General features: G+C 41.7%; 1 protein-coding gene across 1 annotated transcript; it reads left to right on the forward strand.

Moving 5' to 3' along the window:
* The first annotated feature begins 18,581 nt into the window (after nt 1-18,581).
* Nucleotides 18,582-25,669, forward strand: LOC122759857 (zinc finger protein 665-like). Its single transcript, XM_044014857.1, has 5 exons — nt 18,582-19,368; nt 20,705-21,229; nt 22,964-23,089; nt 23,305-23,527; nt 24,273-25,669. The coding sequence occupies exons 1-5, from the start codon at nt 18,673-18,675 to the stop codon at nt 24,929-24,931; spliced, it is 2,229 nt and encodes a 742-aa protein (XP_043870792.1). The 5' UTR covers nt 18,582-18,672; the 3' UTR covers nt 24,932-25,669.
* The last annotated feature ends 1,045 nt before the right edge of the window (nt 25,670-26,714 follow it).

A 26,714-nucleotide genomic window follows, 5' to 3' on the forward strand; every position in this document is an offset into this window, starting at 1 on the left:
CCACCTGAAACTTGTTATGTAAGTCAAGGTACCTTCCCTAAACACGTTTACGGACACGCCTTTCACCCAACAGGAAGACGGCCATTTTAAAAGGACCCGCCTGACATTGCGCGGGGATGCAGCTGAAAATAACCTGTACCACAAGCGGTGAATGAACGGAAGATGAGGAAGAGGACTCGCGCTGCGACGTGGCCGCACAGGGACTCGCGAGCCGTCAAGCTCGAACCCGTCAATTACCGCTTGCGGTACTAGTTATTATTATTCCTCCAAATGAATCGCGTTTTTGAGGCCTTTCCCATGCCCCAAAACTCCCCAAATTTTGCAACCCCATCAGACCTGGTGTAAAATTACGTATATCAGTGTTTCAAGGAATGTGCGTCAAAAAATGGAAGAGGGCGGGGCTAAAAACTGACGCAAAAAACTTCTATTAGGTCATCTGCTCTCGGGTTTAACATACATGAACGAAACTTGGCACACATGTTCATGAGGTGGGGACGGTCAAAAAAGTCGATGACAACTTCCCTGTGAATCCTACAGGAAGGCCGCCATCTTGGATTGCACTCCAAAACAGAGGCGATTTTGGCCATTTCGCACCATCGGTATTTGAACGAACTTGTCCTAGAGCTTACAGGGGATCACGTTCAAACTTGGTGAGGTCACTGTGGACAAGTTGGGGATCTAACGATGCTTATGGTTAGTTGAAATGTCGCATGGCGTACGAGAAAAGGGCCGGCAAAGTTGGCGAAATTTTGTAATTTCTCGCTACACGCAACGAAACTCTTATAACTTTGTGATGGAAGGTCCGATCGTAACCAAACTTGTGGCGATCGATGATGGGCCCTTGCTGAAGATGCCTATACAAAAACTGTTAAGTTTGTAAACATCGCCTCCTGGTGGTGGCAGAAAATCTAAAAAAAAAAGTTACTTTTACAATTTCGGGAATAACTTTTACAGAAATGATTGTATCAAACTCAAAATTGGTTAAAAGATTCTAAACACATGGTAGACTATGCGTGCTCAATATGATGGCGTATCGTTACATGATGTTGCCATGGTAATGATGCAAAGTCGGATTTTTGCGACAAAAAAACAAACTGCTACCACTTTGCGAATCCTTGTCCAATCTGAACCAAACTTGCCATGATTGATGATAGTCCGGCCCTGAAGACACCTATATGAAAATATTCACTTTCAAAAACAGCACCCCCTGGTGACGGAGACAATATGACCTCTGGTATTTGAATGAATTAATCCTAGAGTTCTTGTGCGATCACCTTTAAACTTGGTCAGGTCACTGTGAACCAGTTGAGGAACTTAAGTTATCAAAAGTTTTTTAAAATGTCTCATGGTGTACGAGATAGGGGGCGCCAAAGTGGGTGTAAATTCCTATTTTTCACAACAAAAAGCGAAACTCTTATAACTTTGTGATGGAAGATCCAATCCCAACCAAACTTCCTATGATTGATAATGGGTAGTTGCTGAAGGCGACTATATTGCCGAAAACAATAAATTTTGAAAACAGCGCCTCCTGGTGGTGGTAGAAAATACAAAAAAAAAAAAACTGTCACAACTTTGCCAATCCTGGTCCAATCTGAGCCAAACTTGCTAGGATTGTTGATAGTCTGGCCCTGAACAAACCTATGTGAAAATATTTCAAGTCAAAATCAGCGCCCCCTGGTGAAAGTGGACGGGCCAAAAACCTGCTCCACCCCCTAAAACTTGTGGTTCTGAGGAGCACGTTTAATGTACATGCACGAAACTTGGTACACGTGTTCCTTAGGTCGGGCCGGTCAAAAAAGTCAGCGTAGCCTATGCTCTAAAACGAACAGGAAAGCCACCATCTTGGATTGAAAGTAAATGCTTTGCTGATTTTGGCCATTTCACACCAATGATATTTGAACAGATTTGTCCTAGATCTTTCATGGGATCACCTTCAAACTTGGTGAGGTCACTTTGGACAAGTTGAGGATCCAAAGGTATCAAAATCTTTTCAATAGGTATTATGGCGTAAGAGTAAGGGGCCGGCAAAGTTGGTGAAAATTTTAATGTTTCGCCACAGGCAACAAAACTCTTATAACTTTGCGATAGAAGGTCACATCCCAACCAAATTACCTAGGGTTGATGATGGACCATTGCTGAAGAAGTCTGTGAAAAAAACGTAAATTTTGAGCACAGTGCCTCCTTGTGGTAACAAAATATACAAAAAAAAACAATTTCGGTTATAACTTTTACAGAGTTAATCGTATCAAACTCAAAAATTGGGAAAACATTTAAAACACATGTTCGATGATGCGTGCTTAATATGATAACAAATCGTTCAACGGTGTTGCCACAGCAACACTGCAAAGTCAGATATTTGTGACAAAAAACAAACTGCTACAACTTTACGAATCCGAGTCCGATCTGAACCAAACTTGCTTGGATTGATGATAGTCTGGCCCTGAAGACGCCTATATGAAAATATTCACTTTCAAAAACAGCGCACCCTGGTGACAGCAGACACTATGACACCTGATATTTGAATGAACTAATCCTAGAGTTTTTATGCGATCATCTTGAAAGTTGGTGAGGTCACTGTGAACAAGTTGCCGAGCATAAGTTCCTGAAAGCTTTTTAAAATGTCGCTCGGTGTACGAGATAGGGGGCGCCAAAGTTGGTGTTCATTCATATTTTTCACAACAAAAGGTGAAACTCTTACAACCCGTAAAACTTGTCCTCCTGAGGAGCACGTTGAATGTACATGCACGAAACTTGGTACTCACGCGTTCCTTAGGTCCAGACGGTCAAAAAAGTCAGCGTAGCCGAAGCTCTAAAACGAACAGGAAAGCCGCCATCTTGGATTGAAAGTACATTTTTGGCAGATTTTGGCCATTTCGCACCAATGGTATGTGAACGCACTTGTCATAGAGCTTTTATGGGATCACCTTCAAACTAGGTGAGGTCACTGTGGACAAGTTGAGGATCTAAAGTTATTAAAAGTTTTTCAAAATGTCGCATGGTTTTCGAGATAGGGGGCACCAAAGTTGGTGTTCATTCATATTTTTCTCAACAAAAGGCGAAACTCTTACAACCCGTAAAACTTGTCCTCCTGAGGAGCACGTTTAATGTACATGCACTAAACTTGGTACTCACGCGTTCCTTAGGTCAGGACGGTCAAAAAATTCAAAGCAGCCTATGCTCTAAAACGAACGGGAAAGCCGCCATCTTGGATTGAAAGTACATTTTTTGCAGATTTTGGCCATTTCGCACCAATGGTATGTGAACGCACTTGTCATAGAGCTTTCATGGGATCACCTTGAAACTTTGTGAGGTCACTGTGAACAAGTTGAGGATCCAAAGGTATCAAAATCTTTTCATTAAGTATCACGGCGAACAAGAAGAAGGTCAGGAAAGTTGGCGAAAATCACGATTCCTCGCAACACACAACAATCTCTTATAACTTTGCCATGGAAGGTCAGATATTAACCAAACAAGTGACAATCGATGATGGGCCCTTGCTAAAGATGTCTATGCAAAAACTGTAAATTTTGAAAACATCGCCTCCTGGTGGTGGCAAACACTAGGAAGTCTGGTATTTCGCAACACACAACAAACTCTTATAACTTTGCGATTGAAGGTCAGATCTTAACCAAACTTGTGATGATCGATGATGGGCTTTTGCTGAAGATGCCTATGCAAAAACTGTAAATTTTGGAAACAGCGCCACCTGGTGGTAACAGAAAGTACAAGTTCACAATTTCCCTTATAACTTTAACAAATTTCCTTGTATCAAACTCAAAATTTGGGAAAACATTCAAAACACATGGTAGATGATGCGTGCCTAATATGATAACAAATTGTTCAACAGTGTTGCCATGACAAAACTGCAAAGTCAGATATTTGCGACAAAAAACAAACAGCTACCACTTTGCGAATACTATTCCAATCTGAATCAAACTTGCTAGGATTGATGATATTTAATTCCTGAAGATGCCTATATGAAAATATTCACTTTCAAAAACAGTGCCCCCTGTTGACGGCAGACAATATGACGTCTGGTATTTCGCTACAACAACAAACTCTTATAACTTTGCGATGGAAGGTCAGATCTTAACCAAACTCGTGACGATCGATGATGGGATCTTGCTGAAGATGCTTATGCAAAAACTGTACATTTTGAAAACAGCGCCTTCTGGTGGTAACAGAAAATACAATTTCACAATTTCCCTTATAACTTTAACAAATGTCATTGTATCATACTCCAAATGAATGAAAACATGTAAAACACATGGTAGATGATGCTTGCTGAATATGATAACAAATCGTTCAATGGTTTTGCCTGGCAAAAATGCAAAGGATTCCCTCAACTGAGTGTTTTGTTCATGCAGTAACCATTGTTCGCCACATGATGGAGGCATTTGCCTACAAATCTATCAAATCTAACATTTACAGTTTCTCATGCTGCTCTAATTGGGATTGTTGTATCCACTTGAAACTTGATACATGAGACCTCAGACCCGTCCGGAACATGTCTGTAAAGCAGTAATGCCAAAGTCAAATACACGGGGGGCCAAAATAAAAAAAATGGTACAGGTGGAGGATTAAATATTTATTAAAACTTGCAATTACTGCACATATTGAACCAATACCAATACCACAGCCTATATTGCACTCAATCATTAAATTAAATTAAATTAAATTAAATTAAATTAAATTAAATTAAATTAAATTAAATTAAATTAAGCAAAATATAAATAAAATCAGTTGCAATATTTTCTCAAGGCTCTTTCAGTAACAAATTGAAAACGTTTTTCCGTCTTCTTTTTAACAGGTAAACAGCAAAATGTTATTTTCCTTCAAAGCTCAATGGCAAGATAAATGCAAAAATGAAACAGCATGTTACAAAACAAATCAGTGTGCTGCTCTGATCCTCACCAATGTCTGTCTTTTATAATAAAATTAGAAGTTAGTGCAAACTTGAAAAGTGCAAAACAGTTGCATGTTTCATAGTGCCTTCTTAAGTTATATTCTTTCATAACGACACACTGTCTCCACACACAAGACACACAGGCTTTCCTTTTACTTCGGTGAACATTATTCTGCCTCCCACCTGTCTTGAAAACCCTGTTTTCACCGTCTACTTTTCTATTTGTCTATTTGGGGGAGAGGGAGATGAAAAATGACAGCAATGTTTAGTTTTCCACTGTGACTGTGATGCTGTTCATGAAGGATGACACGGGATCGCACTCACAGTGCATCTTGGGATGTGTAGTATTATGGTGCTGAGGGCACATAATAGTGCAAGCCGGTTTTAATAGTAATTAAAAATCATCCCGTGGGCCAGACATAACTCATTCACGGGCCTTGATTCTGACATATGTGCTGTAAAGGATAACCTCCCTACAGGAAGTAGAACTCCCGAAACAGGAAGTCAAGTCTAACATTTTCCAATCTTCACAAAACTTGATATGTGAGGAACGTCCCTGAACACGTTTACGGACACACCTTTCACCAAACAGGAAGTCGGCCATTTTAAACAGGAAGTGCCATCTAACTTAGCACATGGACGCTGAAAATAGTCTAAGCTGAAAATTACTACTGCCGCAAGCGGTGAATGAACGGAAGATGAGCTAGACGTCTCGCACGGCGAGGTGGGCGCAGGGAGACCCGCGAGCCGTCAAGCTCGAACCCGTTGATTACCGCTTGCGGTACTAGTTCTTCTTATTCTTCCGCCTTCCAAATAAATCGCGTTTTTGAGGCCTGAACATGCCCCAAAACTCACCATTTTTGCAAGTGCATCAGACCTGGTGTAAATTTACGTTTATTAATGTTTCGGGGAATGTGCGTTAAAAAATGAAAGTGGGCGGGGCAAATAACTGCTCCACCCCCTAAAACTTGTGGGCCTGAGGAGCACGTTTAATGTACATGCACGAAACTTGGTACACGCGTTCCTTAGGTCGGGACGGTCAAAAAAGTCAGCGTAGCCTATGCTCTAAAACGAACAGGAAAGCCGCCATCTTGGATTGAAAATTCATTTTTTGCCGATTTTGGCCATATCGCACCATCGGTATTTGAACGAACTTGTCCTAGAGCTTACATGGGATCACGTTCAAACTTGGTGAGGTCACTTTGGACAAGTTGAGGATCTAAAGTTGCTAAAAACTTTTTAATAAGTATCATGGTGTACGAGAAAGGGGCCGGCAAAGTTGGTGAAAATTTTTATTTTTCGCCACAGGCAACAAAACTCTTATAACTTTGCGATAGAAGGTCACTTCCCAACCAAATTACCTAGGGTTGATGATGGACCATTGCTGAAGAAGTCTGTGGAAAAACTGTACATTTTTAGCACAGCGCCTCCTTGTGGTAACAGAAAATACAACAAATACACAATTTCGGTAATAACTTTTACATATTTAATCGTATCAAACTCAAAATTTGTGACAACATTTAAAACACATGAAAGATGATGCGTGCTTATTATGATAACAAATGGTTCAACGGTGTTGCCATAGCAACACTGCAAAGTCAGATATTTGTGACAAAAAAACAAACTGCTACAACTTTGCGAAACTGAGTCTAATCTGAACCAAACTTGCTAGGATTGATGATAGTCCTGCCCTGAAGACACCTATATGAAAATATTCACTTACAAAAACAGCGCCCCCTTGTGACAGCAGCCACTATGACACCTGATATTTGAATGAACTTGTCCTAGAGTTTTTGTGCGATCACCTTGAAAATTAGTGAGGTCACTGTGAACAAGTTGCCGAGCATAAGTTACTGAAAGCTTTTTAAAATGTCGCTCGGTGAACGAGATAGGGGGCGCCAAAGTTGGTGTTCATTCATATTTTTCACAACAAAAGGCAAAACTCTTACAACCCGTAAAACTTGTCCTCCTGAGGAGCACGTTGAATGTACATGCACGAAACTTGGTACTCACGCGTTCGTTAGGTCCAGACGGTCAAAAAAGTCAGCGTAGCCGAACCTCTAAAACGAACAGGAAAGCCGCCATTTTGGATTGAAAGTACATTTTTTGCAGATTTTGGCCATTTCGCACCAATGGTATGTGAACGCACTTGTCATAGAGCTTTAAAGGGATCACCTTCAAACTGGGTGAGGTCACTGTGAATAAGTTGAGGATCTAAAGTTATTAAAAGTTTTTTAAAATGTCACATGGTTTTTGAGATAGGGGGCGCCAAAGTTGGCGTTCATTCATATTTTTCACAACAAAAGGCGAAACTCTTACAACCCGTAAAACTTGTCCTCCTGAGGAGCACGTTTAATGTACATGCACTAAACTTGGTACTCACGCGTTCCTTAGGTCAGGACGGTCAAAAAATTCAAAGCAGCCTATGCTCTAAAACGAACGGGAAAGCCGCCATCTTGGATTGAAAGTACATTTTTGCAGATTTTGGCCATTTCGCACCAATGGTATGTGAACGCACTTGTCATAGAGCTTTCATGGGATCACCTTGAAACTTTGTGAGGTCACTGTGAACAAGTTGAGGATCCAAAGGTATCAAAATCTTTTCATTAAGTATCACGGCGAACAAGAAGAAGGTCAGGAAAGTTGGCGAAAATCACGATTCCTCGCAACACACAACAATCTCTTATAACTTTGCCATGGAAGGTCAGATATTAACCAAACAAGTGACAATCGATGATGGGCCCTTGCTAAAGATGTCTATGCAAAAACTGTAAATTTTGAAAACATCGCCTCCTGGTGGTGGCAAACACTAGGAAGTCTGGTATTTCGCAACACACAACAAACTCTTATAACTTTGCGATTGAAGGTCAGATCTTAACCAAACTTGTGATGATCGATGATGGGCTTTTGCTGAAGATGCCTATGCAAAAATTGTAAATTTTGGAAACAGCGCCACCTGGTGGTAACAGAAAGTACAAGTTCACAATTTCCCTTATAACTTTAACAAATGTCCTTGTATCAAACTCAAAATTTGGGAAAACATTCCAAACACATGGTAGATGATGTGTGCCTAATATGATAACAAATTGTTCAACAGTGTTGCCATGACAACACTACAAAGTCAGATATTTGCGACAAAAAACAAACTGCTACCACTTTGCGAATGCTATTCCAATCTGAACCAAACTTGCTAGGATTGATGATAGTCAATCCCTGAAGATGCCTATATGAAAATATTCACTTTCAAAAACAGTGCCCCCTGTTGACGGCAGACAATATGACGTCTGGTATTTCGCTACAACAACAAACTCTTATAACTTTGCGATGGAAGGTCAGATCTTAACCAAACTCGTGACGACCGATGATGGGATCTTGCTGAAGATGCTTATGCAAAAACTGTACATTTTGAAAACAGCGCCTTCTGGTGGTAACAGAAAATACAATTTCACAATTTCCCTTATAACTTTAACAAATTTCATTGTATCATACTCAAAATGAATGAAAACATGTAAAACACATGGTAGATGATGCTTGCTGAATATGATAACAAATCGTTCAACGGTGTTGACATAAGAACACTGCACAGGACCCACTCTACTGAGTGGTTTGTCAGTGCAGTAACCTTTGTTCGCCACATGATGGAGGCATTTGCCTACAAATCTATCAAATCTAACATTTACAGTTTCTCATGCTGCTCTGAAAGGGAAAGATGGGGCAAAAGGTACTGCAAGAGGGGCCAAGGAAAAAAAAAACAGGGAAAATGGGAAGAGAGAAAAAGTAACAGAGGGAAAAAAGAGAAAATGCACCCTAAATTCTTATACCATCAGATGTTCTATCACAAAAATAACAACTTATAGATGAAATCACACTGTTAGACCTCAGACCCGCCCTGAACATGTCTGTAAAGGATGACCTCCTTACAGGAAGTACAACTCCCGAAACAGGAAGTAAAGTCTGACATTCTCCGATCCACACGAAACTTGTTATGTAAGTCAAGGTACCTTCCCTAAACACGTTTACGGACACGCCTTTCACCCAACAGGAAGACGGCCATTTTAAAAGGACACGCCTGACATTGCGCGGGGATGCAGCTGAAAATAACCTGTACCACAAGCGGTGAATGAACGGAAGATGAGGAAGAGGACTCGCGCTGCGACGTGGACGCACAGGGACTCGCGAGCCGTCAAGCTCGAACCCGTCAATTACCGCTTGCGGTACTAGTTAGGGTTCGAGCAACTTGGTTGCGCAAGAACCCTATTATAATCGCTAAGATTATTCTTATTATTATTATTCCTCCAAATGAATCGCGTTTTTGAGGCCTTTCCCATGCCCCAAAACTCACCAAATTTTGCAACCCCATCAGACCTGGTGTAAAATTACGTATATCAATGTTTCAAGGAATGTGCGTCAAAAAATGGAAGAGGGCGGGGCTAAAAACTGACGCAAAAAACTTCTATTAGGTCATCTGCTCTCTGGTTTAACGTACATGAACGAAACTTGGCACACATGTTCATGAGGTGGGGACGGTCAAAAAAGTCGATGACAACTTCCCTGTGAATCCTACAGGAAGGACGCCATCTTGGATTGCACGCCAAAACAGAGGCGATTTTGGCCATTTCGCACCATCGGTATTTGAACGAACTTGTCCCAGAGCTTACATGGAATCACGTTCAAACTTGGTGAGGTCACTGTGGACAAGTTGAGGATCTAAAGTTCCTGAAAACTTTTTAATAAGTATCATGGCGTACGAGAAAGGGGGCGTCAAAGTTGGTGAAAATTTAAGATTTTCGCCACACGCAACAAAACTCTTATAACTTTGCGATAGAAGGTCCGATCTTAACCAAACTTGTGGCGATTGATGATGGGCCCTTGCTGAAGAGGCCTATGCAAAAACTGTCAAGTTTGTAAACATCGCCTCCTGGTGGTGGCAGAAAATTAAAAAAAAAAGTTACTTTTACAATTTCGGGAATAACTTTTACAGAGATTATCGTATCAAACTCAAAATTGGTAAAAATCACCCAAAACACAAGGTAGATGATGCATGCTCAATATGATGGCGTAGAGTTACATGATGTTGCCATGGTAATGATGCAAAGTCGGATTTTTGCGACAAAAAAACAAACTGCTACAACTTTGCGAATCCTAGTCCAATCTGAACCAAACTTGCTAGGATTGATGATAGTCCAGCCCTGAAGACGTCTATATGAAAATATTCACTTTCAAAAACAGCACCCCCTGGTGACGGAGACAATATGACCTCTGGTATTTGAAGGAATTAATCCTAGAGTTCTTGTGCGATCACCTTTAAACTCGGTGAGGTCACTGTGAACCAGTTGAGGAGCTTAAGTTATCAAAAGTTTTTTAAAATGTCTCATGGTGTACGAGATAGGGGGCGCCAAAGTGGGTGTAAATTCCTATTTTTCACAACAAAAAGCAAAACTCTTATAACTTTGCGATGGAAGATCCAATCCCAACCAAACTTCCTATGATTGATAATGGGTAGTTGCTGAAGGCGACTATATTGCCGAAAACAATACATTTTGAAAACAGCGCCTCCTGGTGGTGGTAGAAAATACTACAAAAAAAAAACTGTTACAACTTTGCCAATCCTGGTCCAATCTGAACCAAACTTGCTAGGATTGTTGATAGTCTGGCCCTGAACAAACCTATGTGAAAATATTTCAAGTCAAAATCAGCGCCCCCTGGTGAAAGTGGACGGGCCAAAAAACTGCTCCACCCCCTAAAACCTGTGGTCCTGAGGAGCACGTTTAATGTACATGCACAAAACTTGGTACACGCGTTCCTTAGGTCACGCCGGTCAAAAAAGTCAGCGTAGCCTATGCTCTAAAACGAACAGGAAAGCCGCCATCTTGGATTGAAAGTAAATGCTTTGCTGATTTTGGCCATTTTGCACCAATGATATTTGAACAGATTTGTCCTAGAACTTTCATGGGATCACCTTCAAACTTGGTGAGGTCACTTTGGACAAGTTGAGGATCCAAAGGTATCAAAATCTTTTCAATAGGTATTATGGCGTAAGAGTAAGGGGCGGGCAAAGTTGGTGAACATTTTAATGTTTCGCCACAGGCAACAAAACTCTTATAACTTTGCGATAGAAGGTCACATCCCAACCAAATTACCTAGGGTTGATGATGGACCATTGCTGAAGAAGTCTGTGAAAAAAACGTAAATTTTGAGCACAGTGCCTCCTTGTGGTAACAAAATATACAAAAAAAAACAATTTCGGTTATAACTTTTACAGAGTTAATCGTATCAAACTCAAAAATTGGGAAAACATTTAAAACACATGTTCGATGATGCGTGCTTAATATGATAACAAATCGTTCAACGGTGTTGCCACAGCAACACTGCAAAGTCAGATATTTGTGACAAAAAACAAACTGCTACAACTTTACGAATCCGAGTCCGATCTGAACCAAACTTGCTTGGATTGATGATAGTCCAGACCTGAAGACGCCTATATGAAAATATTCACTTTCAAAAACAGCGCCCCCTGGTGACAGCAGACACTATGACGCCTGGTATTTGAATGAACTAGTCCTACAGCTTTTGTGCGATCACCTTTAAACTTTGTGAGGTCACTGTGGACAAGTTGAGGATCTAAAGTTATTAAAAGTTTTTCAAAATGTCGCATGGTTTTCGAGATAGGGGGCGCCAAAGTTGGCGTTCATTCATATTTCTCACAACAAAAGGCAAAACTCTTACAACCCGTAAAACTTGTCCTCCTGAGGATCACGTTGAATGTACATGCATGAAACTTGGTACTCACGCGTTCCTTAGGTCCAGACGGTCAAAAAAGTCAGCGTAGCCGAAGCTCTAAAGCGAACAGGAAAGCCGCCATCTTGGATTGAAAGTAAATTTTTGGGAGATTTTGGCCATTTCGCACCAATGGTATGTGAACTAACTTGTCATAGAGCTTTTGTGCGATCACCTTTAAACTTTGTGAGGTCACTGTGGACAAGTTGAGGATCTAAAGTTATTAAAAGTTTTTCAAAATGTCCCATGGTTTTCGAGATAGGGGGCGCCAAAGTTGGCGTTCATTCATATTTCTCACAACAAAAGGCAAAACTCTTACAACCCGTAAAACTTGTCCTCCTGAGGAGCACGTTTAATGTACATGCACTAAACTTGGTACTCACGCGTTCCTTAGGTCGGGACGGTCAAAAAATTCAAGCAGCCTAAGCTCTGAAACGAACAGGAAAGCCGCCATCTTGGATTGAAAGTACATTTTTAGCAGATTTTGGCCATTTCGCACCAATGGTATGTGAACGCACTTGTCAAAGAGCTTTAATGGGATCACCTTCAAACTTTGTGAGGTCACTGTGGACAAGTTGAGGATCCAAAGGTATCAAAATCTTTTCATTAAGTATCACGGCGAACAAGAAGAAGGTCAGGAAAGTTGGCGAAAATCACGATTCCTCGCAACACACAACAATCTCTTATAACTTTGCCATGGAAGGTCAGATATTAACTAAACAAGTGACAATCGATGATGGGCCCTGGCTAAAGATGTCTATGCAAAAACTGTACATTTTGAAAACATCACCCCCTGTTGACGGCAGACAATATGACGTCTGGTATTTCGCTACAACAACAAACTCTTATAACTTTGCGATGAAAGGTTAGATCTTAACCAAACTAGTGACGATCGATGATGGGATCTTGCTGAAGATGCTTATGCAAAAACTGTACATTTTAAAACAGCGCCTTCTGGTGGTAACAGAAAATACAATTTCACAATTTCCCTTATAACTTTAACAAATTTCATTGTATCATACTCAAAATGAATGAAAACATGTAAAACACATGGTAGATGATGCTTGCTGAATATGATAACAAATCGTTCAACGGTGTTGACATAAGAACACTGCACAGGACCCACTCTACTGAGTGGTTTGTCAGTGCAGTAACCTTTGTTCGCCACATGATGGAGGCATTTGCCTACAAATCTATCAAATCTAACATTTACAGTTTCTCATGCTGCTCTGAAAGGGAAAGATGGGCAAAAGGTACTGCAAGAGGGGCCAAGGAAAAAAAAAACAGGGAAAATGGGAAGAGAGAAAAAGTAACAGAGGGAAAAAAGAGAAAATGCACCCTAAATTCTTATACCATCAGATGTTCTATCACAAAAATAACTAGTTATTTCTAAAATTCAGCTTCAATTCTGATACCATCAGTTGTTTTTCACAAAAATAACAACTTATAGATGAAATCACACTGTTAGACCTCAGACCCGCCCTGAACATGTCTGTAAAGGATGACCTCCTTACAGGAAGTACAACTCCCGAAACAGGAAGTAAAGTCTGACATTCTCCGATCCACATGAAACTTGTTATGTAAGTCAAGGTACCTTCCCTAAACACGTTTACGGACACGCCTTTCACCCAACAGGAAGACGGCCATTTTAAAAGGACACGCCTGACATTGCGCTGGGATGCAGCTGAAAATAACCAGTACCACAAGCGGTGAATGAACGGAAGATGAGGAAGAGGACTCGCGCGGCGACGTGGACGCACGGGGACTCGCGAGCCGTCAAGCTCGAACCCGTCAATTACCGCTTGCGGTACTTATTATTATTATTCCTCCAAATGAATCGCGTTTTTGAGGCCTTTCCCATGCCCCAAAACTCACCAAATTTTGCAACCCCATCAGACCTGGTGTAAAATTACGTATATTATTGGTTCGGGGAATGTGCGTCAAAAAATGAAAGTGGGCGGGGCTAAAAACTGACGCAAAAAACTTCTATTAGGTCATCTGCTCTCGGGTTTACCGTACATGAACGAAACTTGGCACACATGTTCATGAGGTGGGGACGGTCAAAAAAGTCGATGACGACTTCCCTGTGAATACTACAGGAAGGCCACCATCTTGGATTGCACGCCAAAACAGAGGCGATTTTGGCCATTACGCACCATCGGTATTTGAACGAACTTGTCCCAGAGCTTACATGGGATCACCTTCAAACTTGGTGAGGTCACTGTGGACAAGTTGAGGAGCTTAAGTCATTGAAAGGTTTCTAATAAGTATCATGGTTTTCAAGATAGGGGGCGCCAAATTTGGAGTAAATTACCAATTTCTCGCAACGCACAACAAAACTCTTATAACTTTGCGATGGAAGGTCCGATCTTAACCAAACTTGTGGCGATCGATGATGGGCCCTTGCTGAAGATGCCATGCAAAAACTGTCAAGTTTGTAAACATCGCCTCCTGTTGGTGGTAGAACATCTAAAAAAAAAAGTTACTTTTACAATTTCGGGAATAACTTTTACAGAAATTATTGTATCAAACTCAAAATTGGTTAAAGGACTCTAAACACAAGGTAGACTATGCGTGCTCAATATGATGGCGTATCGTTACATGATGTTGCCATGGTAATGATGCAAAGTCGGATTTTTGCGACAAAAAAACAAACTGCTACCACTTTGCGAATCCTTGTCCAATCTGAACCAAACTTGCCATGATTGATGATAGTCCGGCCCTGAAGACACCTATATGAAAATATTCACTTTCAAAAACAGCACCCCCTGGTGACGGAGACAATATGACCTCTGGTATTTGAATGAATTAATCCTAGAGTTCTTGTGCGATCACCTTTAAACTTGGTCAGGTCACTGTGAACCAGTTGAGGAACTTAAGTTATCAAAAGTTTTTTAAAATGTCTCATGGTGTACGAGATAGGGGGCGCCAAAGTGGGTATAAATTCCTATTTTTCACAACAAAAAGCGAAACTCTTATAACTTTGCAATGGAAGATCTGAACTTCCTATGATTGATAATGGGTAGTTGCTGAAGGCGACTATTGCCGAAAACAATAAATTTTGAAAACAGCGCCTCCTGGTGGTGGCCAAAAAAAAAAAACTGTCACAACTTTGCCAATCCTGGTCTAATCTGAGCCAAACTTGCTAGGATTGTTGATAGTCTGGCCCTGAACAAACCTATGTGAAAATATTTCAAGTCAAAATCAGCGCCCCCTGGTGAAAGTGGACGGGCCAAAAACCTGCTCCACCCCCTAAAACTTGTGGTCCTGAGGAGCACGTTTAATGTACATGCATGAAACTTGGTACACGCGTTCCTTAGGTCGGGCCGGTCAAAAAAGTCAGCGTAGCCTATGCTCTAAAACGAACAGGAAAGCCGCCATCTTGGATTGAAAGTAAATGCTTTGCTGATTTTGGCCATTTCACACCAATGATATTTGAACAGATTTGTCCTAGATCTTTCATGGGATCACCTTCAAACTTGGTGAGGTCACTTTGGACAAGTTGAGGATCCAAAGGTATCAAAATCTTTTCAATAGGTATTATGGCGTAAGAGTAAGGGGCCGGCAAAGTTGGAGAAAATTTTAATGTTTCGCCACAGGCAACAAAACTCTTATAACTTTGCGATAGAAGGTCACATCCCAACCAAATTACCTAGGGTTGATGATGGACCATTGCTGAAGAAGTCTGTGAAAAAAACGTAAATTTTGAGCACAGTGCCTCCTTGTGGTAACAAAATATACAAAAAAAAACAATTTCGGTTATAACTTTTACAGAGTTAATCGTATCAAACTCAAAAATTGGGAAAACATTTAAAACACATGTTCGATGATGCGTGCTTAATATGATAACAAATCGTTCAACGGTGTTGCCACAGCAACACTGCAAAGTCAGATATTTGTGACAAAAAACAAACTGCTACAACTTTACGAATCCGAGTCCGATCTGAACCAAACTTGCTTGGATTGATGATAGTCCAGCCCTGAAGACGCCTATATGAAAATATTCACTTTCAAAAACAGCGCCCCCTGGTGACAGCAGACACTATGACGCCTGGTATTTGAATGAACTAGTCCTAGAGCTTTTGTGCGATCACCTTTAAACTTTGTGAGGTCACTGTGGACAAGTTGAGGATCTAAAGTTATTAAAAGTTTTTCAAAATGTCGCATGGTTTTCGAGATAGGGGGCGCCAAAGTTGGCGTTCATTCATATTTCTCACAACAAAAGGCAAAACTCTTACAACCCGTAAAACTTGTCCTCCAGAGGATCACGTTGAATGTACATGCATGAAACTTGGTACTCACGCGTTCCTTAGGTCCAGACGGTCAAAAAAGTCAGCGTAGCCGAAGCTCTAAAGCGAACAGGAAAGCCGCCATCTTGGATTGAAAGTACATTTTTGGGAGATTTTGGCCATTTCGCACCAATGGTATGTGAACTAACTTGTCATAGAGCTTTTGTGCGATCACCTTTAAACTTTGTGAGGTCACTGTGGACAAGTTGAGGATCTAAAGTTATTAAAAGTTTTTCAAAATGTCCCATGGTTTTCGAGATAGGGGGCGCCAAAGTTGGCGTTCATTCATATTTCTCACAACAAAAGGCAAAACTCTTACAACCCGTAAAACTTGTCCTCCTGAGGAGCACGTTTAATGTACATGCACTAAACTTGGTACTCACGCGTTCCTTAGGTCGGGACGGTCAAAAAATTCAAAGCAGCCTAAGCTCTGAAACGAACAGGAAAGCCGCCATCTTGGATTGAAAGTACATTTTTAGCAGATTTTGGCCATTTCGCACCAATGGTATGTGAACGCACTTGTCAAAGAGCTTTAATGGGATCACCTTCAAACTTTGTGAGGTCACTGTGGACAAGTTGAGGATCCAAAGGTATCAAAATCTTTTCATTAAGTATCACGGCGAACAAGAAGAAGGTCAGGAAAGTTGGCGAAAATCACGATTCCTCGCAACACACAACAATCTCTTATAACTTTGCCATGGAAGGTCAGATATTAACTAAACAAGTGACAATCGATGATGGGCCCTTGCTAAAGATGTCTATGCAAAAACTGTACATTTAGAAAACATCGCCCCCTGGTGGTGGCAAACAATAGGAAGTCTGGTATTTCGCAACACACAACAAACTCTTATAACTTTGCGATTGAAGGTCAGATCTTAACCAAACTTGTGATGATCAATGATGGGCTTTTGCTAAAGATGCCTATGCAAAAACTGTAAATTTTGGAAACAGCGCCACCTGCTGGTAACAGAAAGTACAAGTTCACAATTTCCCTTATAACTTTAACAAATTTCCTTGTATCAAACTCAAAATTTGGGAAAACATTCAAAACACATGGTAGATGATGCGTGCCTAATATGATAACAAATTGTTCAACAGTGTTGCAATGACAACACTGCAAAGTCAGATATTTGCGACAAAAAACAAACTGCTACCACTTTGCGAATGCTATTCCAATCTGAACCAAACTTGCTAGGATTGATGATAGTCAATCACTGAAGATGCCTATATGAAAATATTCACTTTCAAAAATAGTGCCCCCTGTTGACAGCAGACAATATGACGTCTGGTATTTCGCTACAACAACAAACTCTTATAACTTTGTGATGGAAGGTCAGATCTTAACCAAACTCGTGACGATCGATGATGGGATCTTGCTGAAGATGCTTATGCAAAAACTGTACATTTTAAAAACAGCGCCTTCTGGTGGTAACAGAAAATACAAGTTCACAATTTCCCTTATAACTTTAACAAATTTCATTGTATCATACTCAAAATGAATGAAAACATGTAAAACACATGGTAGATGATGCTTGCTGAATATGATAACAAATCGTTCAACGGTGTTGACATAAGAACACTGCACAGGATCCACTCTACTGAGTGGTTCGTCAGTGCAGTAACCTTTGTTCGCCACATGATGGAGGCATTTGCCTACAAATCTATCAAATCTAACATTTACAGTTTCTCATGCTGCTCTGAAAGGGAAAGATGGGGCAAAAGGTACTGCAAGAGGGGCCAAGGAAAAAAAAAACAGGGAAAATGGGAAGAGAGAAAAAGTAACAGAGGGAAAAAAGAGAAAATGCACCCTAAATTCTTATACCATCAGATGTTCTATCACAAAAATAACTAGTTATTTCTAAAATTCAGCTTCAATTCTGATACCATCAGTTGTTTTTCACAAAAATAACAACTTATAGACGAAATCACACTGTTAGACCTCAGACCTCAGACCCGCCCTGAACATGTCTGTAAAGGATGACCTCCTTACAGGAAGTACAACTCCCGAAACAGGAAGTAAAGTCTGACATTCTCCGATCCACATGAAACTTGTTATGTAAGTCAAGGTACCTTCCCTAAACACGTTTACGGACACGCCTTTCACCCAACAGGAAGACGGCCATTTTAAAAGGACACGCCTGACATTGCGCGGGGATGCAGCTGAAAATAACCAGTACCACAAGCGGTGAATGAACGGAAGATGAGGAAGAGGACTCGCGCTGCGACGTGGACGCACGGGGACTCGCGAGCCGTCAAGCTCGAACCCGTCAATTACCGCTTGCGGTACTAGTTATTATTATTATTATTATTATTATTAAAAGATAGAATTTATTTTATTTGTGTGTTTTCTAAGTGCCAACTATTTTTTATTGTTTTGTTTTGTGAAGAAAATAAAAGCCATTTTAGTGAAAGAAGAAGCAGGCAAGAAGTTGTATTCTGTCAGTGTCCAGACGAGTGTCTTACTAAAATGTGGTTGTAATAAGTCTTCTCGTAGGATAAGTTCATACAAGGGTTCTCTGATTTTTCAGCTTCTTAAATTAGTATATTTTCTTCTTTCTTTGCTCCATATAACAAGCACTCAAGATGAATCAGTTGTTAGTTGCAGCCCTAGTTCATGTAGATCAGGATCATGTGACTGTGCTGCTGTTTCTGGATGATTCTGAGACGTTAACGTTGCTGTAATTTTGTACAGGAGCAGCGATGGATGCAGGCGTCCAGATGCCATCTTCACCAGAGAAAACCGCACCGCCGAAAAAACAGAGACATCGGATAAGACGTCGTCACCCTTGTCCAAAATGTGACCGGGATTTTATCTGCAAGTCCCGGCTGGCGGACCATGTGGCCGCACACATGGGAGAAAAACCCCACAGCTGCCCCGTGTGTGCCAAGTGCTTCACGAAGAAGGTCAACTTGGCAGCACATCTCCGCGTTCACACCGGCGAGAAGCCGTTCTCCTGTCCAGACTGCGGGGTTAGCTACGCCCAGCGCAGCTGCCTACGGCGTCACCGGCTGAGTCACGCCACAGAGAAGCCCCACAGCTGCTCCGTGTGTGGGCGGGGATTCATCCAGCGGCGTTATCTCGTACAACACGAGCGGATACACACGGGAGAGAGGCCGTTCTCCTGCCCGCTCTGCCCCAAGCGCTTTGCCTCCAAGTCGGGTCTGACCGAGCACCAGTTCATACACGGAGAGCAGAAGGAGTTCACGTGTGCTCTCTGTGAGAAGGTCTTCACCACGCGCTCGTCCTTCAGAGACCATGTGAGGATCCACACGGGGCTGAAGCCACACACCTGTTCGCTGTGTGGCAAGAGCTTCAACCGACCGGGTCTGCTGAAGAAACACCTGCAGAAACACGAGGAGGACGAGGAGACCATCACGGCTGTCGCTGTGAGCATCGTGAGTCACACTCCTAACACTCTCCTGACGTCCGACACAGGAATCAAAGCCAACAATGTCCAACTGTAGATCAAAGTTAAAAAGACATAAAAAATCCTGAAAACATGCGTTCGGCTGTCTAAAAATGTCTAAAATGTCGATATTGAACAGAGGAGTCTGGTGGATTTAGAGACAGCACTGCTGAAAACCACGTTCACTGGTATTTCAGGTCAGTGTCAGACAGAGTCTGAAGTATTGAAATGTTCTGTCAACAAAACTTTTTAATCATTCAGTTTCACCAAAAACAACTGCTTTACAAGTCACTAGTTAGTGTTTGTGTCACATAGAGTCATGATGAGCCCGCCCACTTTGAGGAGGTATGATGATGTCATGGAAAGCGCCGTGACTGATACCAAATCGAGTGGAGTCGAACCGAGTCGAGCTAGAACAGTATGACGGAAAAGATCAATAAGAAACGGCTCTGTTATTTTTCTCTCTCCCATTTTTTATCCAAACAACGTCAAAGTCGGCACCGCACACACTGGTGCCCTCAGTGCGTCACTGCCACGTTTGAACCCCAATGATACGATAAACAGACAGGGCTCTCTTGTGTTGCTGCCCCCTGCCTGTGGGATGTCCTCCCTGACACAATGAAGGCAACACAGTTCACAGATGACTTAAGCCTTAGAAAATGTTCTTTTTAGCACAACATTGTATTTTTAAACAACTTTCATAGCTGCTGTTTTTAATCCTTTATTATCTTGGCTTTATCCCCTTGAACTTTAGTTTTTATTTGAATAATAACTCATTTAACCCATGGGCTGTAACATAATATTTTCACAGCTGATTCATCTGGGTTTTTTTTTAATAATCTAATTTAGTCTAATTTATATTCCTTTATTTAAGTCCTCAGAGAAAATCAGTGATTTGGGCAAGCAGTCTCATGTAAATATGTAACAAATGTTAGTATTCAGTAAGACAGCAAGGATTAATTAATTCATTCATTCATTAATCAATCAATCAATCAGTTTCTGTGATTTTTCAGCTTTTTAATGAATGAATATTTTCTGTTTTCTTTGCTCCATAAAACAAAGAAATCATTAAAACTGAATCATTTTTGTTTGTGGACAAAAACAAAGACGTTTGAGAAACATCATCATTTCCACATTTGACAAACACTGATATCAATATTTTTTGAACCAATCAACTTATCAATTAAATAAGAAAATAATCAACAGATAATCTCACCTCGGGAGAATTGATTCTGTTTTTTGGAGTTTGTGTTGTCGGTCGCCATGATAACGTGTCTGAAAGGAAAGTAACGTGTTCTGTTTTCATTTCATGACGTCATCATCAGGGCGAGACGCCTCACCGCTGCCTCGTGTGCCACAAACTCTTCTCCAGCGCCGAGCGGCTGCAGCATCACGACAAGCTCCACCAGAGGGCGCTGCAGCTCACCTGCCACATCTGTGGCCGCGCTTTCACCAGGTCGTCGCGGCTCAAGGACCACATCCGGACCCACACCGGAGAGAAGCCGTTTCAGTGCGACGTCTGCCAGAGGAGGTTCTCCATGCAGGGCACGTTAAAGAGGCACCAGGAGATTCACAGCCGGGAGCAGCTCAACGCTAACAACAACAACAACAACAGTGCTGCCATGACCCTGAACATGCTGATGTCGCAGGGAGACGGCGATGAACCGCGCCACTGTTTAGTTTGTGAGAAGACTTTCACAGACGCCGCCAAACTGAGAGCACATGTGAAAATCCACAACAAACGGCACGCCTGCAGCCTCTGCTCCAAGACCTTCCTGAAACCGTGGATTCTCCGAAAACACATGACCACCCACGTCAGGGACGGACTCATCGCTGCCCCTGCTGACAAGGTGATACACCTGCATCTGTGTGTGCGTGTACCTGGATTTCATCAAACTCACAATATTTTCAAAATAGAATTTTTAGATGAATTATTGTCTCGGTCGTTTTAAATCCCTCGTGATGTCACGAATCATATCACAGTCGCTATTCCTCCTCAAAATAATCAAAGTTAGATATTTAATCAAAGTGGTTCAGCCCTTGTACCTGGTATTCCTTATGTTATTGGGATCTAAATCTGTTTACACCGTCACATTATGGGGACAAAAACCATGTCGGAAAATGATTACATTTGAAGGTGAAGGCATGTTTTAAAGCTGAAGTCAGGTTTAGGTTAGGGTCAGTAGATTTTGACTTTGGAAAAGTAATTCTGTTTCGGCTTTTTCAGGGTTAAGATTGGGTTTATGGGTTAAATTAAGGGTTTTGTGCATGTTCTTGTGAGGGTTAAGATGAAGGTAAGGGGCTCGGAAACACATGGAAATGGAAAGTGAGGAAATGGACATTTCTGTCATAAACACTGACCGTAACATTAGGGCTGGACGATATGAGACGATGAATAGATGGATGGATGAATCCTGAAACCCTGAAAAAAGCCCTCTTAAGACGTGAGGTCCTCACAAAGTGACACATACAAGAACACACACACACACACACAGGTTTCATTTAAAGGGGACATATTATGCAAAATCAACTTTTTAACCATTTCAATACTTATATTTGGGACTCTGGAGGCCCTACCAGTCGGCAAAGTGTGGAAAAAGAATACTCAGTCATGTTTTCGTGGTCCCCCTTAGTGTAAGTATAGGCGATAACACGCTCAATGTTGAATTCCCTGCGCTTATGATGGCAGCATGCGCATTTCACCGCGAATGTTACCGCCCCACCAGTAAGTTTACTTCACGAGCTCCACCTTAGCTCCACCTTGTCCCTGCGAGAGTGCAGGCGAGGGAGAAAGAGCGGTATTATGTCAACGCGGCGGGACAAGTGTGCTGCACAGTGGAGCAAAGTGTTTTACAGAGGATTTTATATATGAAGCTAATGTGCCGGATAAAGTCAGCAAACGTGTGTTCGTGTGTTCGCACCCCTTCGCATCAGACTGCGGCCAGCAGTCGCCGTATTTAGTCAGGGGACGTATTTCACCGACGTACAAACACACACATTGTTAAGAAAAGGTCACACACAGCTCATAACTGACCATTCTGACACGTCCTAATTAAAAATATTTGACTAAACTAACTTTAGTAGAAGTTAAAGTTTACCTTTTTAGAAGTTAAACCTTTTACAATATTACTTGAGTAATTATGTTCATAATCGATTAATCTGTCGAGTATTTTCTAATTAATTAATTAATTGTTTGGTCCATAAAATGTCAGGAAATGTGTGTTTTTGTCCACAAACAAAAATGATTAAGTTTTTAATGATTTCTTTGTTTTATGGAGCAAAGAAACCAGGAAATATTCACATTTAAGAAGCTGAAACGATCATAACTTTTGTTTTAATTATGAAAAAACCCTCAAACCGATAAATCAATCATCAAAATGGTTGTTTCAGCTCTAATTCTAATAATAAACTTTATTGTGGTTTCCTTGCACAGAGACAGAAAGAGGCTTGAGCTTGTAAACTACAGTTTAATTAAATATAAAACGAGCTGAGTATAAAATAAAAACCATCACAGCAAACGAATCATTTTGAAAACTTAATTTTATTTGCAAAAAGAAACTGAAGAGTTCAAAACATGGTTTCAGGAGTTCTGGTCCAACATGCAGACTGTGGAGGAGGTGAAGATTAAAGAGGAGGAGGAGGAGGAGGAAGAGGAGGAAGAGGAGGAGACGGCACTGATGGTGGAGGTGAAGGAGGAGGAGCGTAAGCAGGTCTGTTAAATTCTACTCTGTAATATGACCTCTACTTCCTGTCTGTCCACCTGGAAGTCCAAATATCTCCGTGTTGTCCTTTATATGCAGACGACGCAACATTTTTTTTGTTTTGAAGAGTACCATGGTAATGGGACAGATATAAGTTTGTGGACCTGTCACAATGAAAGGACGACGAGTTGTTGTGACTTTGTCGATCTGTCCCTCGTTGCTAGGCAACAGACAATATTCAGGTATTTAGACTTCAAGGTGATTTTTTTTTTTTTGTTCTGATTCTTCAGGTCACCGAGGATTCCTCTGAGGTATTTATGTCTGGTAACCATGGCAACCACAACCAGTCAGTGTTGGAGGAGAACAACCAGGAGGGAAAGGAGGGCGGCAGCGGCGGTTTGATCAACTCTGATGGCGAGGAAGAGGAGTGGAGTGCAGCGGTTACAGGTTTGTGAGTCTTCTCTTTATTCTTTCATTTCACTTTCTGATTTCAAATGTTGTTTACCGACTTTTTACGTCACTTTGGTCTTTTAAACTGTGTGGTTTGGTTTTTCCTTCCTCACTTGCATACTTGCCTTCCTTCCTTTCCTACCTACTCTTTTCCTCACCTTGTCGCCTCACTTGCCCTTACTGACTACAGCGACTACTGAGTTTAGTCACTTAGGATAAAACTCTTTAAATAAAGTTTAAGTCTACGATGTCTTAAGAACACGTTCACGTCTTTATCTCACTGTTACACAGACTTTTCCGTTCGTAAACCACTCACTCTCCCAAACCAAAGTCCATTGAGAAAATCACTGATTTTAGCTGGCGGGGACACAGGAGCTGCTGGTCCTCTGCTGCCTCGTGTGGTCACTGAAGTATGTCTAAATTAAATCTTTTTAAAGCCGAATTTTACAAAATAAACCATTTGAACTTAGTGATGGAGGCAGGTGTGTGTGTGTGTGTGTGTGTGTGTGTGTGTGTGTGTGTGTGTGTGTGTGTGTGTGTGTGTGTGTGTGTGTGTGTGCGTGTGCGTGCGAGATGTTAAAATGACTGATTTTCTCTATGGGGTTTGGTGTGGGAGAAATTCAGTTTCCTGTTGGAAAGGTCCGTCTCACAGTGAGATAAAGCATCAGACACCTGTGAAGATGCAGAAGACTGTGATAGTTGTTTCCTGCTGTGAGTGATGTGAATTATCGATCTCTCTCAGAACCCGACGGCAGCTCGGAGTCTCAGACCGACGGCGCCGGTGAAAGTGCCGGAGACGGTAAAAACAGGAAGAACTGCTGCCCCGTGTGTAGCCGCGAGTGCTTTAAAGCGTCTGCACTGAAGAAACACCTGAGGATCCACTCGGGCGAGCGTCCCTTCCACTGCGCCACCTGCAGGAAGAGCTTCACGCAGCAGGGCCACCTGACGGAGCACCTGAGGATCCACACGGGAGAGAAACCCTTCACGTGCGGCGACTGCGGCAGAAGCTTCACCTTCTCCAGCGCACTGCGACGACACCAGCGCGTCCACACGGACACGCGGCCGTATCAGTGCTCCGTCTGCCAGAAGTCCTACAGACAGCAGAGCGTCCTCAAGAGACACGAAGAGACGCACTCAGGCGTCCGCTACCAGTGTCCCATCTGCAGCAAGAGCTTCACCCGCGCCTCAGAGCTCACCTACCACACCCACAAGCACGCGGACGCCAACCGCTTCTACTGCGACATCTGCAAGAAGAACCTGGGCGGGGCCAGAAGCTTCCGCAACCACATGAAGAACCACGAGTCAATGAGTTTGCCGCCGCCGCCGCTGCTGCACCAAGAATCACAGGACGCCACAGGAGCATCGGCAGAAGGAGCTTCACTGAGCGTCTTTAAAGGATGAGCTCAGTGTAAAATTTGTGAAACTTTAAAAAGTCGAAGGAACAACATTGAACAAGCACTGCAGGAGAACAGGGCTACAACTGACCATTGTTTTCATTTCATTATTCAAGTTTTTCTTTGGTTCAGAAAACGTTGATCAGTGTCACCCAAACCTCAAAATGATCTTGTTTTGTCCACAAACCAAATTGATTCACCTTTAATCATTTCTTTCTTTGTTATACGAGCAAAGAAACCAGAAAATACAGTTGCAAGAAAAAGTATTTGAACCCTTTGGAATGATCTAGATTCCTGCACAACAATAGACTAACAACTACAGGCAATGTTTGATTCTGTCTCACGTTGGTGTGAACTGAGCCACCGCCGCTAAAAAACAAAAAAACCCGCTGCCTGTTGCTTCTCTGTCGGCGGTGTAATCGACACGTCGTCACTGTCTGAACTCGGCTCTCTGACCAAACTGATGTCTTAATTGTCGGACTCCACGTCGCCGCCGCGTCGCCATCATTAGTATCTATTTGGCTCAGACACGCCCACGTTTGACAGTTAAAGTGAGCCACGCCCCCCTCCCACCCGCTGCATGAGCGAGTTCAGTGCCTTGCTCAGCGACACGTCTGTTCTGCTGCTGACTTTGTTCTCATTGTGAACCTGCAGGTGTCGCTAGAGAGACGAAGGTTCATGTGAAACTTTGATGTCTTTTCTTTTTCTTTTTTTTTGGTCAATAAAGTGAAGGATTAATATTCAACATGTGTCGTGTAATGACTTCATGTTCATAAAAACGTCAAGTAAATGAGATGAAGTTATAAAATTTAAAAAATAAAAGAATTTATTTGAGATAAAAAATCAATTCTATAAAGAAAGTGAGTTATAAAAGATAAAAAACAATTTTTAAATCATGATTTAACAAATGTTTTTGTCTCCAGTGAATGACTGGCTTAAAATGTGCTCTAATATAGATTATATAGTTTTATAAGAATCAAATGAATTGAAATACACATTGTAATGATACTTTTCTGTATTTATGTGATCATGTGACGTCATGAAGTGAGATCCTGTTCTGTGCGTGTTCTGAGCTTTGTCCTGCAGGTGGCAGTAGATACAGGACTTCAGGTCCAGCTCCTGCAGGGGGGCGGGGTCAGATCAACATAACCACTCCCCCTGTCTGAGCTGCATGATAAAAAGTGAAGCTGAGCAGTGACAGGGTGAGACAGTCACTCACTCACTCACTCGCTCTCTCGTCTCCTTGAGTCTCTGTGGTGATTCAGCTGTGTGACCTTTGACCTCTCAACATGTGGGCTGCTCAGACTCAGGACATTTTTGTCGCCAACGTTTCAGAGAAGAACACGACTGAAGCTCAGGACTGGACTGAGGTCAGACACACACACGCGCACACACACATGTTATTATGGTCTGTTTTGATGCATCAACGTGTAAAACAGCAGTTTATCGTCTGTTGAAAGTGTGTCAGTTTTTAAATGCACTGATCAGTGATCAGGTTTAACCAGTAAAAGGTCGGCAGGACGTGAAGTTTATTTTCTTCAGATCTGGAAAATATAAACGTGACTGTAGAGTTTTCACTTCAGCTGATCTACGTGTTTGTGACGCTCACATGACATTAACACAATTAATATGGCTTAACGCAGCATTTACATGATTTATTTAATATTAATGTGATGTTAACGCAGCATTTACATGATTTATTTAATATTAATGTGATGTTAACGCAGCATTTACATGATTTATTTAATATTAATGTGATGTTAACGCAGTATTTACATGATTTAATTAAT

Source organism: Solea senegalensis, unplaced genomic scaffold (assembly GCF_019176455.1).
Source record: "Solea senegalensis isolate Sse05_10M unplaced genomic scaffold, IFAPA_SoseM_1 scf7180000012516, whole genome shotgun sequence".
Taxonomy (NCBI): Eukaryota; Metazoa; Chordata; class Actinopteri; order Pleuronectiformes; family Soleidae; genus Solea; species Solea senegalensis.